This window comes from Nuphar pumila, chromosome 2, assembly GCF_984573655.1.
Source record: "Nuphar pumila chromosome 2, dmNupPumi1.hap1.1, whole genome shotgun sequence".
Lineage (NCBI taxonomy): Eukaryota > Viridiplantae > Streptophyta > Magnoliopsida > Nymphaeales > Nymphaeaceae > Nuphar > Nuphar pumila.
The window spans coordinates 116,545,813-116,562,739 of NC_143250.1; the positions used below are offsets into that span (position 1 = coordinate 116,545,813).

Here is a 16,927-nt window from a genome sequence, read left to right on the forward strand (position 1 = left end):
ATCCTTCCCCACCATCAGACTAGTGATCCATGTAATGAAATGTGCATTTTGGCATGTATTTCCATCTACACACTTAGATATCAAAGGCATTTAAATGCTACCCTAATAAAGTATCTTGGCTAGCTATATAACCTATTGGCGACCATCAGGCCGAGCCTTCCCACCCACTCAGTTATGCTGACACAATTCACCCCCAAAAGTCGGTGTCTTTTAGGGATAATGGATGGGATTTTACGTGATGTTGTACTAAATTTGACTCTGTTTAATCATAAATAAAAATATAAAACTATCTGAATATAAACAAATGTGGAGATGGTTTCAGTGTTTTTCTACTGATATCTGAATCCGTTTGCATGCAAAGAATTGAATTTTGTATGAGTTTTTTTTAACCTTTCTTTTTCATAACTTTTTTTTCATTTTCATAACCGGCCAATGGTGTAGTGGGGTGGGGCCTTGGCTGCTAGATGGGCAATCAAACCCCGATTCTTATGGGCATCGTTTCTCTAAGCAAGCCAACGCGTAGCACCTCAGAGTTTTATGCTGTAGGAACGACGACAGTAGGCATGGCAGGTTAAGGCAGCTCGATGAGGTCTTCCACGCGGTTTTTTCGAATTATAAAAAAAAAAAAAAATCATTTACAGTTTAACTTGCTCTGCTAATTAGCTTTATTCTTTCCTATCACATCAACTTAATGCAAAAGGAGGAAGGAGCCGTCATTCTCACCCGGATTTGAACAAATCTGACCTTACCATCGGTCAAAGACCCACCGACTACTAATCTAGATATGGTATCCATCATCATATGGTTGTGGTCCAATCAAGTTGGGCCACGGCTACTTAACCAAAAAGAATTCATGACCTTTGAACTAAACATCCCTTTCAAAAGCTAAACAGTGGATAAGCATAAATTCATCTACTCAGAAACAAGTAATCAGAACAGACAATCCTGTAAAATAAAACTAACAACAATATTTAAAGCGGAAAAAAGGAAACATATGCCCTTGATGACCCATTATTTAAGAACCCTAAATCATTATTGAATGGCTAGGGTATCAAAAACTTGTTAAAAAATTAAAATACCATTTGCTTAGAATAAAACCTTCTTATTTATCAGTTTAATAAATAAAGTGCAATAGACAAGTAGGAATCTCGGAGTTGTATAATTTCCTCCCCGACCAACTTCTACGATGCCATGCATCTGTCTATGCTTCTCGGCACCCCTATAAGAATAAGTTTATATATATATATATATATATATATAGAGAGAGAGAGAGAGAGAGAGAGAGAGAGAGAGGAACCATTCAATCAAAAGAATGTTCAAAATTTACAACCAATGATAAATGGAATGGGCGTCAGCTTGAGAGTTATAATTTATTTAGTAAGAAATATGCTTTACACAGATTCTGCGACATCTAAACATATTTTTCAAAACATGAAAAATCGAAGGTATGCTACTTTCCAATACACGTTGTTGTGGGCAGTTGATTTTAGCACTCTCAAAAAATACATCTAAGTATTGAAAATTCATAATTTAATTTAAAACACGTTTCTTGTTAAAATGAATGTTTAAAATTCAATATATAAAGTTCTGTTGGTGAAAAGCTCAATCGTTACATAAGAACATAATAAGTCTTCAGGGGTTGTAGAATTTGGACCTTTTCGTTGAACCCTAGAAGAAACTAGTGTCATGTTAACTGCTGGATAAATGCGTTGATAATTAAATGTAACAAACGAGATCTTTATAGCAATATATTACTCTTGGTTAAATGCTTTGATAATTAAATGTAACAAACCTGATCTTTGTAGCAATATATTACTCTTGGTTAAATGCGTTGATAATTAAATGTAACAAACGAGATCGTTGTAGCAATATATACGAGAAAGGAAGCTACCTATAGAGAAGGACTCCCTCACAATGATGTGAAAAGTGGGAAGCGTACTTAAGTTTATGACAGGAACTAATCAATGCAGCACTATCTTACAGCAGAACAGAAAGGCCTATAGTTTTAGATGCTTGCAATAATTTACCCTTCAATAATGTGTAGAGGGCATTTTTCTGGTTTTAAGTTGAATTTAGCAGAGTGACCGGCCGTCCTTTTTTTGTGAGAGAGAGACCGGTGGGTAGTGGGTGCAGTGTACTGTGTACTGGTATTCCTGTTATTTAGTAAATCAACGAGGGTATTTAGTGGGTAGGGCTTGAGAAAATCCAGAGTGGTCCTAGGGTTGTCGCAGAGAGAGAGAGATTGGCCTCAACCGCGTAGGTCGCTGCCTGTAAAAGTTAACATTACTCTCTCTCTCTCTCTCTCTTTCTTTCATTGCAGAGAACGAAAAGGTAAAGCTCCGAACTTTTCTCACCCACGCCGACCTCCACCCGCCTCGTAATTCCGACGGGTCACAGTCGAGAACTCCCCAAGAAGAAGAGAAGAGAGAGAAGCTTTGGCTGAATTGGTCGGCCACGAAGGGGGGAGGAGGGGGAGGGAAATGCACAAGGAACGAGCTGCATGAGATTGCCTCGTTCATGGCCACCGTTCCCTGAAGCCGGGCAGTCTCGGTTCCCCCACCGGCCCACCCAGGAATTTGATGCCCCCCTCCAGCCGGAGCAATTTGATCCCGAGATCAGGGTGGCGAGGCAGGGTGGTGGCGCTGGCGGAGAGAGACGGATATGGAGCATCCCTCCGGAGCTCTGCCTCGGCTTTAATGCCGGAGGCGGAGATGGTGGAGGAACCGCTGGAGGAGGAGGAGGATGGGTCGGAAGGCCGGCGGGATACGGCTTCCCCGAGATGGGTATCCGCGGGTTCCAACCCCTAACGGCCGGAGCCGCCGCCGGAGGTGGCGGAGCTCTACCACCTTACGAGCAGCAGAACCTCTCGGTGGCGGCGCAACAGCCGCTCCAGTTCCGAGACGTCGTCGTTGTCGGCTCAGCGACGTTCCACCACACCACCGCCGAGTCGGTCATCTCCGTGCACAGCGCCGGCCCGGCGTTCCCCCTCCGCGGTGCACTCGAGGACGAGCGGCGCCGGACCGGAGGAGGTGAGACGAAGGGAGAGGCGGAGGGGATCGCGAGGGCCAGGCAGGAGGTACTCGGCCGGACGGCTTACGTGGGAGGCAGCACATGCCAGGACTGCGGGAACCAGTCGAAGAAGGACTGCGAGTTCCGGCGGTGCCGGTCCTGCTGCAAGAGCCGGGGGTTCGAATGCGCCACCCACGTCAAGAGCACCTGGGTGCCCGCGGCCAAGCGGAGGGATCGCCAGCAGTCGGAGGCCGCCTTCGCCGCCGCCGTCACTGCTGCCGCCACCGGCGTTTACTGCTCCGGAGGCGCCGCGCAGCAGGAGCAGCTGCAGCTGTTAGGGAAGGGATCGAAGCGGGCACGAGCGAGCGTCCTGGCCGCGTCCCACGCTTCCACCTCCGCTAATAGTTCTGACATCAGTTCGGCTCAACAAGGCTTGAGCTTTTTCTCTGGTTTTCGTTGTTTATTGTTCTTGTGTTTGCTTTTCTTTCCTCATTCGGTCGGTTATTGCTTCTTGCAAATCTCTTTTTTTTCTTCATGGGGGGCGTTATTTCTGGTTTGCATGCATGGTTGAACAATAGTTGATCTCTTTGGTGGTTTTCTTTAGGATCTTTTGTAAGAGGTCTCACCTCACTTGTTCGCTTATTACTAGCTCGTGGTGACTCGTTTCTCAAACAATTTTTTTTTAGAAATGAAATTTTCGAGTTAGATGATCCGTTCTCTTTAGAGTTTCTAGCTCGTATAGTGCATACGCATAAGCGGTCGATTTGTTGGGGTGGTCGTGGTTTAGTGTTTTAGCGTTTTCTTTGTGCACGTCGTTCTACGTGGGGGATTGTGTCGTTTCTCGTTGTGAACCTTGTCTCGAGCTATGAGAGACTTCATGGGCTTCTTTTCCCGTACTTCTTTCTGCACCATGAGTTTCGTCTCTTGATCCTTCTTTCGTTTTCCTTTTATTGATCTATTTTGGAGCTCCTTGTCCACTAGTTAGAGAAGTTTGATGTTTGTATTACTTTTCTTATGTTTCGTTTAGTAACGTCAACGAATGGTCTGAAGTGTTTCTACCAAACAATACGCTATGTGCATCGATTTTGGTGCGGTTTATTCTCTTGCATGCATGATCTAAGGCGGAGAACATGTAAGAAGTTTTTTTTTTTTTTTTGGGGGGGGGGGGCGGGGGGGCGTTGGGGTTGGTTGGGGGTTGAATCTTTGTAAATGGTGTTGTTGGCTGATTTGCATAATTTTTGAAACATATATATATTTTTTATAATGTTAGGCGTGTATTATTTTCTTCTTTGAAATGTGTATGATTTTCAAATCTTGTCTGACAAATGTTTGACTTCTTGCTTTGGTTGAAAGATTTTCATGTTTCTGTATACGATACGCTTTGTGAGAACGAGTGGTTTCTTTTGATTTTTGTTGGTATGAATCTACTTCTGACTTTTGTTTTCTTCTGTCTTTGTTGTAGATTTGAGCTTTAGGTCGGCCTTGCCTGCTCAAGTTCGAACTCAAGCAGTCTTCAAGTGTGTTCGGGTCAGTCCCATTGATGATGGGGAGGATGAGTATGCTTACCAGGCAGTTGTAAAGATTGGTGGGCATGTCTTTAAGGGTGTCTTATATGATCAGGGGATCGATACTGGGGAGTTACCGGATTTTTCTGAGCTCCAATTAAGCGGCCGGAATTTTAACGTAAATTCTACGTCCCCAATCTTGCATCATGTCGATGTTTATGGTGGTGGGTCGGGGAGTGGTTTCGTGGGAGGTACCAGCTATGCTGCGGGTAACTCGGTAAACTAATAAATAACTTGATGCTGAAGTTGTGAAGGTGAGATTGGCAATTGTAAATTATTGATTTGGTGATTGCCATCTTCTTCGATGATTTTTATCTTTCTTCTTGAATGTCTGTATCTTAGCATTGGACAAATAGTTGGTACCCTGATATTCATGTTTTTTAATGTTTGATGCCATTCAGAGAATGGCAGGCCCAAGCTGGAAGTCTTCTCTGATGGAGGCAAGTAATAACAGTGATGAACAGAAATTAAGCTTTCATATTCAGTGTTAGAGCAACTTGTGAGCAGAACTAACAGGTCATGCCCATAATCATCAGTGATTCATCACCGGAGTGGCCTATAATCCATTCAATTCATTATGTGTTTAAACTTTAAAGCCTTCCATTGTTGCTCTCACCTATGCAGTATAGTGGTTTGCTTCGTCAAATTATTTCTGCAGGATTTTACAGTTAGGTTCTTCTTGATTTCTTGTGTGATGGCCCAAAATTCATATATATATATATATATATATATATATATATATATATATATATATATATATATATATATATATTCACTATTGGATTGGTTATGCATCCTATTTTGATTTGTATCTCTTGCAAAATTTCAGAGATGAGACTGTACTCGTTAATGACTCGAGGTTATTTTTTTTGTAAAAATTACTTGTTATTCATTTTTATATGGATCATATTCATTATTTTGTAGGTTATAATGTTTGTATTTTTATCGATGAATCAGTATGTATTAAGTGCAAAAGGGAACGCGACCTCGTGGATTTGAGATTGTCTAATTCCCTCAAATGTTAGGCACCTTAGTTGAATTTTTATAGCAACTACTGAAGAAATGTCCATGTCATGTATCAATTATAAACTCAAATTACTGGTTTTGGCAATAAAATACATATAAATGTTGTGTGCTTTACTTCATGCATGTTTTGTTCAGTGAGATATATAATTTTATGTTGAAAATTTCTTGGGACCTAGTGTCATTTCATTAGAACTGGAATTTAGTTTAGGTAGCTCGAGGGAGTCGCTGCAATTTGTATCACCATTTTGATCCTGTCTCTTGCAACTTGTTATGCTTCCTTTATACTTCATTAGATGAGCCAGATTTGCACTTAGAAACCAAGCTTCCAATGTTTAATAACCTTATTGAACTTCCACCTATTAAACTGTATGGTTGATATATATGCAGCCTGTCTAGCCAACCAAAATTTTACCCAAGTTCCTCAAGTCTGTTTAATAATTGTGAAACATCCGTGCATATGTTGTGGCCATGTATCCAACATTATAGGTTGTTTTTCTTCCCAGTATCATGGGACAAAGTTTGACTGGTGATTTCATTGGGGCAAATCGATGTTTATAACGAATTTCAGTATATAATTATGCTTCTGAAATTCGCTTATTACAAAAGTTATTTTGTTAGCGATATTGTATTTTTGTAATCCATGTATTTCATATCAGTTATAGCGGCGCCTGTTTGTGTTGCTCATTTCCACATTTGTCTGCTCTCCATTTTATAGGAATAGGATTTGCTGGTCACAGGAATTGATTTTTGCGCTTCACTAAACTATACCCTGTAGTTTGCGTATGTCATGCCATTTATAATGGGTTCCAATTTACATTAGTTTAATTTTGCTTCTTTCTTCTTCTACCAATTAAAAATAATTTAATAACCAGGATCTAGCCTTTGCGAATTCTTAAATCTTCTCTTGGAAACTGTTTTGTTTATATTAAGTAATTGAGCACGCACGTTCATGGTTCCACATTTTGTAAAAATAAATGTATTCTCTTTTTTGAGGGGGAATGAGCTGTGCAAATTTCTGGTGTTGGCAGATCTGTTTGAGATCTCTTTGGTGTCTTTCTAGCTTTATGTGGTTGTGAAATGCACAGGACTTTGTTTTGCCTATCTGAATTCACCATTGTTACTCTCTTCTTCCGATTCATTGGGATTGCTGTGTATTTTTTATGCTTTTGCTCTCGTAGCGTGAGAGAGAAAGTGAGTGTGTTTGTGGCTGTGCATGCCTGTCTTCGTCTGAAGGCGTTGCATGCATGTCATAGGTACTATTTTGTTGTTTGTGTTTCAATAAATATGCAGGGGTTATTGTTAGTTATGTTTGTTATAACTTTTACATGCCACAAAATGCATAGGTTTATATACTTATGACTAATGTACTTTTGTCCCGGATTATGTGGAATGGCTAGAAAGTGATGCATGCTGATTAGTGGTATCATCAAATGGCTACTGTCTCTAATGTCATTTGTTTGTAATAAAACTGAGATTTAGGTTAAAATAGGATAAGATGGAACGGTAGAGTTTTCACTATCTTGACTGAGGTGTCCAGCGTACTTGGTTATTAGAAGGAAGAAAAATAGAAATGTCCAATATATCATTGTGGGTTGCTTGATTAATGGTTTTCTTGATTTTTTTTTTGTTGAAAAAATGACGCTTAAGCTTTTGAAAGACTTAACTTGAATTGAACTATTTTAATTAAAACCCAGATTAGGATGCCAATTCATCTATTCCACTCCAAAGTAGGTAAACGTATGGTTCGGAGAAGATTAATGGATTTAGTTCTCCGTGTTATAAAAGAGATTTCATGTTTAATTGTGATCCTTTTGTTTGATTCGTTCTTATGCCTTGCAAACATTGCTGTGGCTTTCCACCAATCTTTTGACTGCTGCAATTTGCAAATAATTGAACAAAGAGTAGGTGAAGGACGACTAGGCTTCCTAGGGGGCAGTTGTGTTGTTTTCTTTCATTGAGAGTGGGTTTGTTTTCTTCCGGAAAATTCTGCCTTGTATGTCGGGCTACGGTGTAGAATTAGTGTACTGCATGAGTGCATCCCTTGTGTCATTGTCTTGATGTGATGCTAAAGTGTCTTCGTGTGTTTTTCCAGTAATTTTAAAATTTAAGGCAGCAAACAAAGTCAAGAATTTTAACACCTTTAGCACCAACGGTGCACGGCCTTTTTTTATTTTTTACTGCATGCTTTGTATTTTATATTACTGGAAATAGTTGTTGCAATCCAAAGAAGATCGAAGTGAAACGTTACTTGTTTGGAAAAGGAACATGGACTAGTTTCACCATGGTGTTTAGATGATTATTTTTTTAATTTCAGTATATATAGTTGGTGAACATTTATCATATTGTACCAAATGCAATGCATGTGTGCATGCACTGAATAAGGTCGTCTTTATTTCTGTGCCTCCATGTGTTTTTAGGGTCTGAGGTGCATGGTTGAGGTTTGGAATTTGGACGTTGTATTGGCTTGGATTCACCTCATGTTTCTATTCGCAGTTTCTCCATGTGAGTCTATGAGTTGGTTAGGGTGATGGTTGGACTCGGGTTGGGTTTAGGCATTACCAAGTCCAACTTAATCGGATTAGACCTAATCGGGTTCTGTTTTGGATGGAATTAGATAAAACCTAACTGGAACCGACTAGCTTAAAACCTGTAGGTTTTAATCAGGTTCTGGGTTTTGTCGGATTTGGGTTTGGATGCAATGCCAAATCCAAATACGATTAATATGTTCTAAAGTTTTCTACTGTCTTGAGGAAATGGGTTTGGATAGTTGGGGTATCTGAACCAGACCGAACCCATTCTGTTTAGTTGGTTAGGGTGAGTGTTGGGATATTCGTCAGCCTCACATCACAAGTTCTATTCACCATCGGTCAGTCGGTTGGGGTGAGCATCGCCATGTTGGTGTCTGCACGTCACAAGTTCCATTCTCCTTGGGATGATCAAACTCACAAGTATAGAACAGCATTGTGTGAGTGGCTGGTTGGCTCTTTATGGGTCTTACAATTTATACAACCCATTAGGTCTGGCTCCATTTTGGTTGGTTTTTCATCATTTCGGATTTTTTTTTTTTGAGTGGTGGTTGCTCTCGATTAGGCCAAACCATCCTAACGAGTAATGTCTGAGGGGAGAGGTAGTTTGTTTGACATGCTCACCGGATTGAGCTGTAGTGTCAGAAACTCCATTGAACCGTTTAAACTCGGTTGTTAATAGCAGTCTTTGTCGGGATTTATTCATTACGCGGTTCGAGGCATACATCTGTTTCTACTTGGTTATGATACCCAAAATATAGCCTTCCTGCTGCCCTCAGCAACCTGTAAAAGTGTTCCTGGTTCACGTTTTTTAGCCTTATCATTGTACGTCTGGAATAAGGTGTCACTGCAGAAATCAGAAGGATATAAGAATGCTGGCCAAATTTAGAGCTTGAGAAGCCTCTTTTTTAAAAATAAAATTAAAAATAAATAAACTATTACTTCATCTAGTCTGGGCCTACGAGCAATTCACAAACGTCGCCAAGTTGACAGGACGGGTGTGCATACTTTATCACCAAGCTAAAGCTGGGTGTACAGTGTACTCCTTAGTTGGTATGGACGGTGTGGGGTTTTAAGCCAACTCACTTAATGAGCGAGGTGGTTTTTCTCTGGTTATAGAAACAAAAACTAGTTGCGGACCTATGGAAGATTTCATAACAAGGGTACATAATAAAAGCTTTTGCTTTTCTGGGTTTTGTTTGTTGCATGTGGTTTTAGCTGAGCCTCTCGTAGAGTTGGTATACCGTGCTTTTGGTTGGTGATTGTTTGCCAAATATGAGGTTGCCATCAATTCTTGAGGGTTGGTTTGAAAGGTGAAGGCTGCTACGTTTTCTTGTGACTTAGGTATGGTGCGATGATGTCATGATAATTAGAAAGTAGTGTTTATTTGATGAAGCTATTGTAAGAATAGCAGCAGGGATGTATTTAATGTAGGGTTGCAAATGGGTCGTGTTGGTCAGGTGAACATAAAAATCTGTTCAGCTTAGGGTTCTCACGCTTTGATTAGTGGTAACTGGACTACCTTGGGCACTCCCTGGCTGTTTTGCACGGTTGGTTGCAGGACAAAGCTGTGGAGAATTATTAGGTTCTTCAGTCTCGTTTGGAATCATGAATGCTGTGTCGTATCAGAGACCATATAAATGAAGCATATCTTCAATGAAATGCTTCTGTAGCAACTTCGGAGCTTCACGAGCATCACTCATCCTTTTAGGTCATCGCCAAAATCTTGCAATTTCTAGCTTTTCTGTCTAGGTGATTTTCCTTTCATATGACTTAGCGGGTGATAATCTAAAGTCTGAGAGAGAGATATATTTGGGCTTCATGGAAAACTTTGATGTCTGACATCATCGGACCTGAACGTGAAAGGCATGCTCATACTAGGCGTGATGAGTTCAGAACTCAATTTTGAATAAATTATATTTAATTTTTGCATCTTGTATTTTTATTTTTAAATTAGGATAGTTTTGATAGCCGTTAGGATTTGTTTAGGGCATCCAAGGGTGTTTTGCTGGTTTTTGAATCATTTTTACATTTTTTTGTATTTTTTAGCTTATTTTTAAAATGCAGCCATGCTGGACCCAAACTGGGGTGGGTATGGATCCAACATACCACTGGATCTGGTCCAACAGGGGGTGGCACAATTATGCCCTCCACCTGTTGGACCCATTAGTGGGTCCTTGGGGTGGTGCTTGCAAAATCGAGAGAGAGACATTGGAAACATCTCTCTCCCTCTCCCTCTCTCCCTTTGGTTTTTAAGGTCATCCCCACTTGTGAAGCCCATGTTTTTGTTGCTGCTGATTGAAAAAACTCTATTGAGAAGTACATGAGCAAGAGGATGTTGATCCTCTCTTCCCTACTGATTTTTCTACCTTGTGTGGCTGCTACCGGAGTAGAGCTGCCCACGGGAAGTGCCCGGCTCTGAGACCTTTGGTCCAGTCACATGCTGAATTAGAGCTAAGGCGTGGAGATCTTGGCCAGCGTCTGTCGTCGAAGCTAAGTCTCTCTTTTTTCCCCTTGGCCAACACCCCTATCTTTTCTGATTTCTTTGTGTTTTCCCTGTTGTGCTGATTTGTTAACGAGCTGTTTGAGATAGATCTTAGCAAAACATAAAAGTGTTTCTGTTTTCACAGTAGACCGAATGTTGATCTCAGGATCAGCTACTTTCTAATGGATCAGATTTCGTGGAATCTTAGATCCACATTTTTGGGAAGATTTTTGTTTTTCTGTTGTAAACAACTGTACATAATTATCCTATATTTACACTCATGTATATATACAAGTCTTGCTCTGTAATACAAAAATAACAATTTTTGTGCTTCAGTTTTTCTTTGTTCTCTTATTTTATCATGGTATTAGAGCCTGTAAAGTGAGCTCTCGTTTTGTTTTCAAAAGATGAGTACCGGTATGGATTCTGCCACCGAGACTCATACAGAGGACACAAGTCACTTCTTCCTGCATCATTCAGATAGCCCAGGTACAATCTTAGTGTCTCGGCCTCTCAATGGAGAAAACTACTCGGCCGGGAGCCGAGCAATGATTATGGCTTTAAGCGCCAAGAATAAACTTGGTTTTATTGACGAAACAATAGCTCAGTCAGCAGTTCCATCACCAAATTATGCCTTATGGATAAGATGTAACCATATGGTATTGTCATGGATTATAAACTCTAATTCTAAGGAGTTAGCAGAAAGTGTTATCTATGCATCTTTTGCACGAGAGTATGGAACAACCTACTCTTCAAGAATATACCAAATTCGAAGTGCCATAAGTCAGCTCTCTCAAAAGACATCTTCTGTAGCAACTTATTTTTCAAAACTTAAAGGCTATTAGGATGAGTTAGCATCCTATCTCCCTATTCCTTCTTGTAGTTGTGGATCCATGAAAGTCTTGATTGAACAACAAAAACAAGAAAAAGTTCTACAAATTTTTATGGGACTGAAGGAATCCTACGCCACAATAAGAGGACAAATTCTCTTGATGGATCCATTGCCTCCCATCAGAAAAGTTTATTCTCTTATCTTGCAGGAAGAAAAACAGAGGGAGGCCTACATTCCCTCAAGTAGTAAAGTCACCTTTTTCACCCAAGAACCAACAACTATTTCTCGACCAGATAAACAAAACTTCAAAGGCAAATTTGGACGTCAAAGATTTGAATGCTCATATTGTCACAAAGGCGAACACACAAAAGACTGTTGCTATCAGCTTCACGAATATCCTTCTGGACACAAACTGCATAAACACAAAGCAACGACTGAAAATGCAACTGTTGGAAAGCACTCTTTCATGCAGGGTGGTGAGTTGTCCAACGATGAAAACTCTTCAAGTGTCGTTCCAACCTTCACCTTGAAACAATACAATAAGCTAATGACATTAGTCAATGAATAGTCACTCCATTCCTTAAACCTTGTAGGTAAATCTCACCACCCTTCTTCGATATGTCGGTCATGGATTATTGACACCGATGCTAGTAGTCATATGGTTTTCTCATTAGACATGCTATTTGATATTGATATTAATTCTTCACCTATCCCCATTCTTTTACCTAATGACTCTTTTGTCTCAGCCACTCACAAAGGAAATTGCTTTCTTTCTTCTCAATTACAGTTGAAAAATGTCCTTTATATTCCTTCGTTTAAACACAATCTTTTGTCTGTCAGTAAACTTACTCAGAATTCTAATTGTTATGTTGTTTTTCATGTTGACCAATGTACTATTCAGGATCTTGCAAAGGGGATGACGGTTGAAGTGGGTGAACAAAGAGAAGGATTATACCATCTTCAACACCATCCGGTTAGCAGTGTTTATTTTTTCCATGCGACTAAGATGAATATTTGGCATTGGAGGCTCGGTCATCCCTCTCAGTCTAGGAATAATTTGTTTGCTAAATATAACATTTCTATTTCAAATGAACCATGCTTATTTGAAATTTTTCAAATGTCCAAACAAAATAGATTACCTTTTCCATCTAGTGATATTGTTTCTCACAAACCTTTTGAACTTATTCATTGTGATATTTGGGGAGCTTATTCTCAGTCTTTGTTAAGTGGTGCTCATTATTTTTTAACTATTGTTGATGATTACTCTCGGTGCACGTGGACTTATCTTATGAAACACAAACATGAAACAAAAAGACTAATAAAGGAATTTATCAATTTCAGACAAGTGTTCCAGCCATTCGATCTAACAATGGAGCTAATTTTTTTTCTACTGATATTATTACCTTGTTGTCCAATCTCGGTATCTCTCATCAACATAGTTGTACTGACACACCACAACAAAATGGTGTGGTTGAACGCAAGCATCGACATCTATTACAAGTGGCTCAAGCACTTTGCTTTCAAGCACACCTACCTTTGAAATTTTGGGGAGAATGTGTCAAAACTGTTGTTTACCTTATCAATCGTACTCCAACCCCTCGTCTTAATAATCAAACTCCTTATGAGCGGCTTTTTAAATGCAAAACCATCTTTTTCTCATTTACAGGTCTTTGGTTGCCTTTGTTTTGCTATTAATCTAAATCCCACTTCTAAGTTTGACACTCGTGCAAAATGATACATTTTTTGGGGGTACTCATATGGTCAAAAAGCCTTTTTAGTCTATGATTTGAATAATAAAAAACTTTCCAGTAGTCGGGATGTAGTTTTTGAAGAACATGTTTTTGCTTTCTCCTCTATGACTGATAGTACCTCTATTGTGCTTCCTTTGCCATTTAATGAACCTAGACACATGGAGCCAACATTCATTGCTCCACCATTACCCACTTGCCCTGAAACAAATCCACCAATTGAACCATCTTTCCCTTCTACATCACCTCCTTCATCGGATTCCACCATTGAACCATGATGCTCATCTCGAGTTTGTGCCCCTAGTACACGCCTTAAAGTTTTTTATTGCTTCGTTGCTACGAGTTCACTCACTACATCGCCTCATTCTCCAAGTAAGGCTCTTAGTACATGATTTCCAATGCATAACAATGTGAATTTCACTCATTTTTCTCCTCAACACCAAGCTTTTCTTGTTAGAATTTCTCACATTTCAGAACCTACTACCTTCAAACAAGCGGTTCAAGACTCTAATTGGCGACTTGCCATGGAAGTTGAAATACGGGCACTTGAAGACAATCAGACTTGGACTCTTACTACCCTTCCTTTAGGGGGTGCAACCCATTGGTTGTAAATGGGTATACAAAGTCAAATATCACTTTGATGGCTCAATTGAACATTATAAGGCTTGACTAGTAGCCAAAGGTTATTCTCAGCAAGAAGGGCTTGATTACCATGAGACATTTGCACCAGTGGTTAAACTTGTTACAATTAGGTGTCTCTTAGCTGTTGCGGCCTCCCAAGCTTGGTCTTTACATTAAATGGATGTTCACAATGTGTTCCTTCATGGTGATTTACACGAGAATGTTTATATGACTATTCTGCAAGGCTTTGATCGAAAGGGGGAGAATGTGGTATGCAAACTTCAAAAATCTCTATATGGTTTAAAACAGACACCCTGAAATTGGTTTGCAAAGTTCTCTCACGCCTTAAAAGATTTTGGTTTTACTCAATCTCAAGCCGATCATTCACTCTTTACTAAAGCTCATGATCACAAGTTTGTCATCATTCTTGTGTATGTAGATGACTTAATTCTTGCAGGAAATCATGAAGAAATGATTCAAGACGTCAAGAAATATTTAAGTCATCAATTTCATATGAAAGATCTCGGTTTGTTAAAATATTTTCTTGGCCTTGAGATCTCTCGTTCCAAGCAAGGAATTGCTATATCTCAACATAAATATACTCTTGAAATCCTTGATGAGATGAGTCTTTTAGGAGCTAAGTCAGACGAGTTTCCAATGGAGAAAAATCTATCTCTATCAAATTCTTAAGGAGAGCTACTAGTCGATCCATCAACATATCGACGTCTAGTCGAAAGACTGATTTATCTTATTATTTCAAGACCGGATATACTCTTTGCAGTTCATGTTTTGAGTAGATTTATGACTGCTCCTCGTCTCCCACACGTGAGGGCAGCCTTGAGAGTTGTTCGATACTTGAAGAAAAGCCCAGGTCAAGGCATTTTGCTAAATAGTAATAGCCCTCTCAATCTAAGGATATTTTGTGATTCTGATTGGGCAAGCTTCCCAGACACTCAATGATCAGTTTTCAGATACTGTGCCTTCCTTGGAACGAATCCAATTTCATGGAAAACAAAAAAATAGTCCATTGTATCTCGCTCTTCAGTTGAGGCTGAATATAGAGCTATGGCCAATGCAGTCTGTGAAAGTATATGGTTATTGAGTCTGTTCAAGGACCTCAAAGTAGACATCAAAAAACTAGTCACAATGTTTTGTGATAATCAAGCAGACATGAAAATTGTTGCAAATCCGATTTATCATGAGAGGACCAAATACATTGATATTGACTGCCATATTGTGAGAGAAAAAATCCAAGAAGGGGTTATCCGCACAGATTACGTACCCTCTAAAGATCAGGTTGCAAATCTCTTTACAAAAGCTTTAGGCAAAAATCACTTTACTAAGCTCGTTTCCAAACTAGGTATACAAAATCTCTATACACCTGTTTGAGGGAGAGTGTTAACGAGCTATTCGAGATAGACCTCAGCAAAACAGAAAACTATTTTTGTTTTCACAGTAAACTGAATGTTGATCTTAGGATCAGCTACTTTCTGATGGATCAGATTTTATGGAATCTTAGATCCACATTTTTTGGGAGATTTTTGTTTTTCTGTTGTAAACAAATGTACATAATTATCCTGTATTTACACTTATGTATATATACAAGTCTCATTCTGTAATACAAAAATAATAATTTTTATGCTTTAGTTTTTCTTCGTTCTCTTATTTTATCATGATTCGTGAATCTGTTTATATAAACAGACTCGGGTATATTTTATTTGGATTGAATTGAACCGTTATCTTATTTTTTTAGAACTATTTAGCTAAATATGAATTCAGTTTCGTAGAACACATTCTGTTAAGGGAAAACTATATTCAGTTATGGTGATTTGATTTGATTTCAGATTGTTATGAGTATGAATATTGAACTGAATTGTGATGGACTAAATCTGTTTTTTATTGTGTGAATGCTTGTATCAGCATTTGGAATTGAATATATATGTTGTCATGAATTTTTTGTGTTGAAAATTTCAAAGAAAACTGTACCAAAATTCTATTTTTGAATCGCTCATAAAGTGTTTGGTAAAACAACTCAAAGAGCTCGAATGCATTAAATAGAACTAATTCTTTTGTTGCATCTTTATATTATTTTAATATCATATTTGTGTGTGTTTGAGCATTGTTTTATTTCATTTGGGTGCTCGAATCTACTTACCAAAATTGATCCATAGTTAGTTTCTTTAGATCTTTGCCTTATCACATTTGAGTATTTGAGTGTGTTAGTGTTCAGTTTCATTCCCATCCCCCTTGTCCTATTAGGTGTTTTTAGGTTGGTATCACAAACCGACTCGTCGAGTTTCTTAATTAAATGTGATCCATTATCACGATGTCAGGAGGAAGACATGGATGAAGTCTGTACATGGAGCGAGGGAAAAATAATGTGACCCGAGAGTTGCATAGGCAGAACGTTGAACTCCACCGCCAAATGGAAGTTATGACCCAACAAATAGCATCATTGAAAATGGAGTGTTCACATCGAGATGATGAGGACAAGGATAATTGTTACTGTGTGAGGTATTCTGCATCTTCTAATAGCTTGATTTGCCTTAACAACTGGGTCGTAGGCGGTGTGAGTTTTATAAAAACGCTTTTTAAAACAATATTTTTAATGAAAATCAAGTGAAAGCCAAACACCAAAAATATAAAAATCGGCTCGCACGAGTGGTGGAGTTTGGGTCAAACTGAGAGAACGAGAAATACTTTGTATTTAATCACACAATCTAAACTACTCTTTATTGCAAAAAAAAAGAAATAATTAAATAAAATAAACAAGAGAGTACTGCCCTACACAGAGGGCTTAAACAAATAATAAGATGCCTTATTATAGACCTGAATGAATTGAATTGAATTAAAAATAAAAACCTAATCTAAAAATAACACTACAACAAAGCAGTGGATTAGCGACGACCTCATTCCATCGCTAATCCGTCTCTAAGAGGCTTAGCGACGGATTAGCGACAGATAGCTTACATTGCGAATTTTTCGACGCTAACTGGCGACAGAATAAATCTGTCGGCAGTTTCGTCGCTAATTGTGATGAAAAAACGAATGATGTATTCCGTCGCAAATCCGTCGATACTAAAGGACGACCTTGGCTTAGCGACGAATTTACAGTC

The 16,927-nt window shown here is 39.1% G+C and overlaps 1 protein-coding gene across 2 annotated transcripts; it reads left to right on the forward strand.

Moving 5' to 3' along the window:
* The first annotated feature begins 2,444 nt into the window (after nt 1–2,444).
* LOC149846866 (uncharacterized) lies at nt 2,445–5,069 on the forward strand. 2 transcript variants are annotated; one of them, XM_089998176.1, is made up of 2 exons: nt 2,445–3,440; nt 4,472–5,069. In XM_089998176.1, exons 1-2 carry the CDS (start codon nt 2,501–2,503, stop codon nt 4,798–4,800), a joined length of 1,269 nt encoding a protein of 422 aa, XP_089854302.1. In that variant the 5' UTR covers nt 2,445–2,500; the 3' UTR covers nt 4,801–5,069. The 2 variants fall into 2 exon arrangements, with proteins under 2 accessions (XP_089854302.1, XP_089854304.1); XM_089998178.1 differs by having other exon boundaries at nt 2,445–3,425.
* The last annotated feature ends 11,858 nt before the right edge of the window (nt 5,070–16,927 follow it).

Excerpts from the sequence above, each read along its gene's own strand:
- LOC149846866 (XM_089998176.1), top strand. The coding sequence starts at position 2,501 with ATGAGATTGCCTCGTTCATGGCCACCGTTCCCTGAAGCCGGGCAGTCT. Across the intron at positions 3,441-4,471 it reads CATCAGTTCGGCTCAACAAG|ATTTGAGCTTTAGGTCGGCC; the intron begins GCTTGAGCTTTT and ends TCTTTGTTGTAG.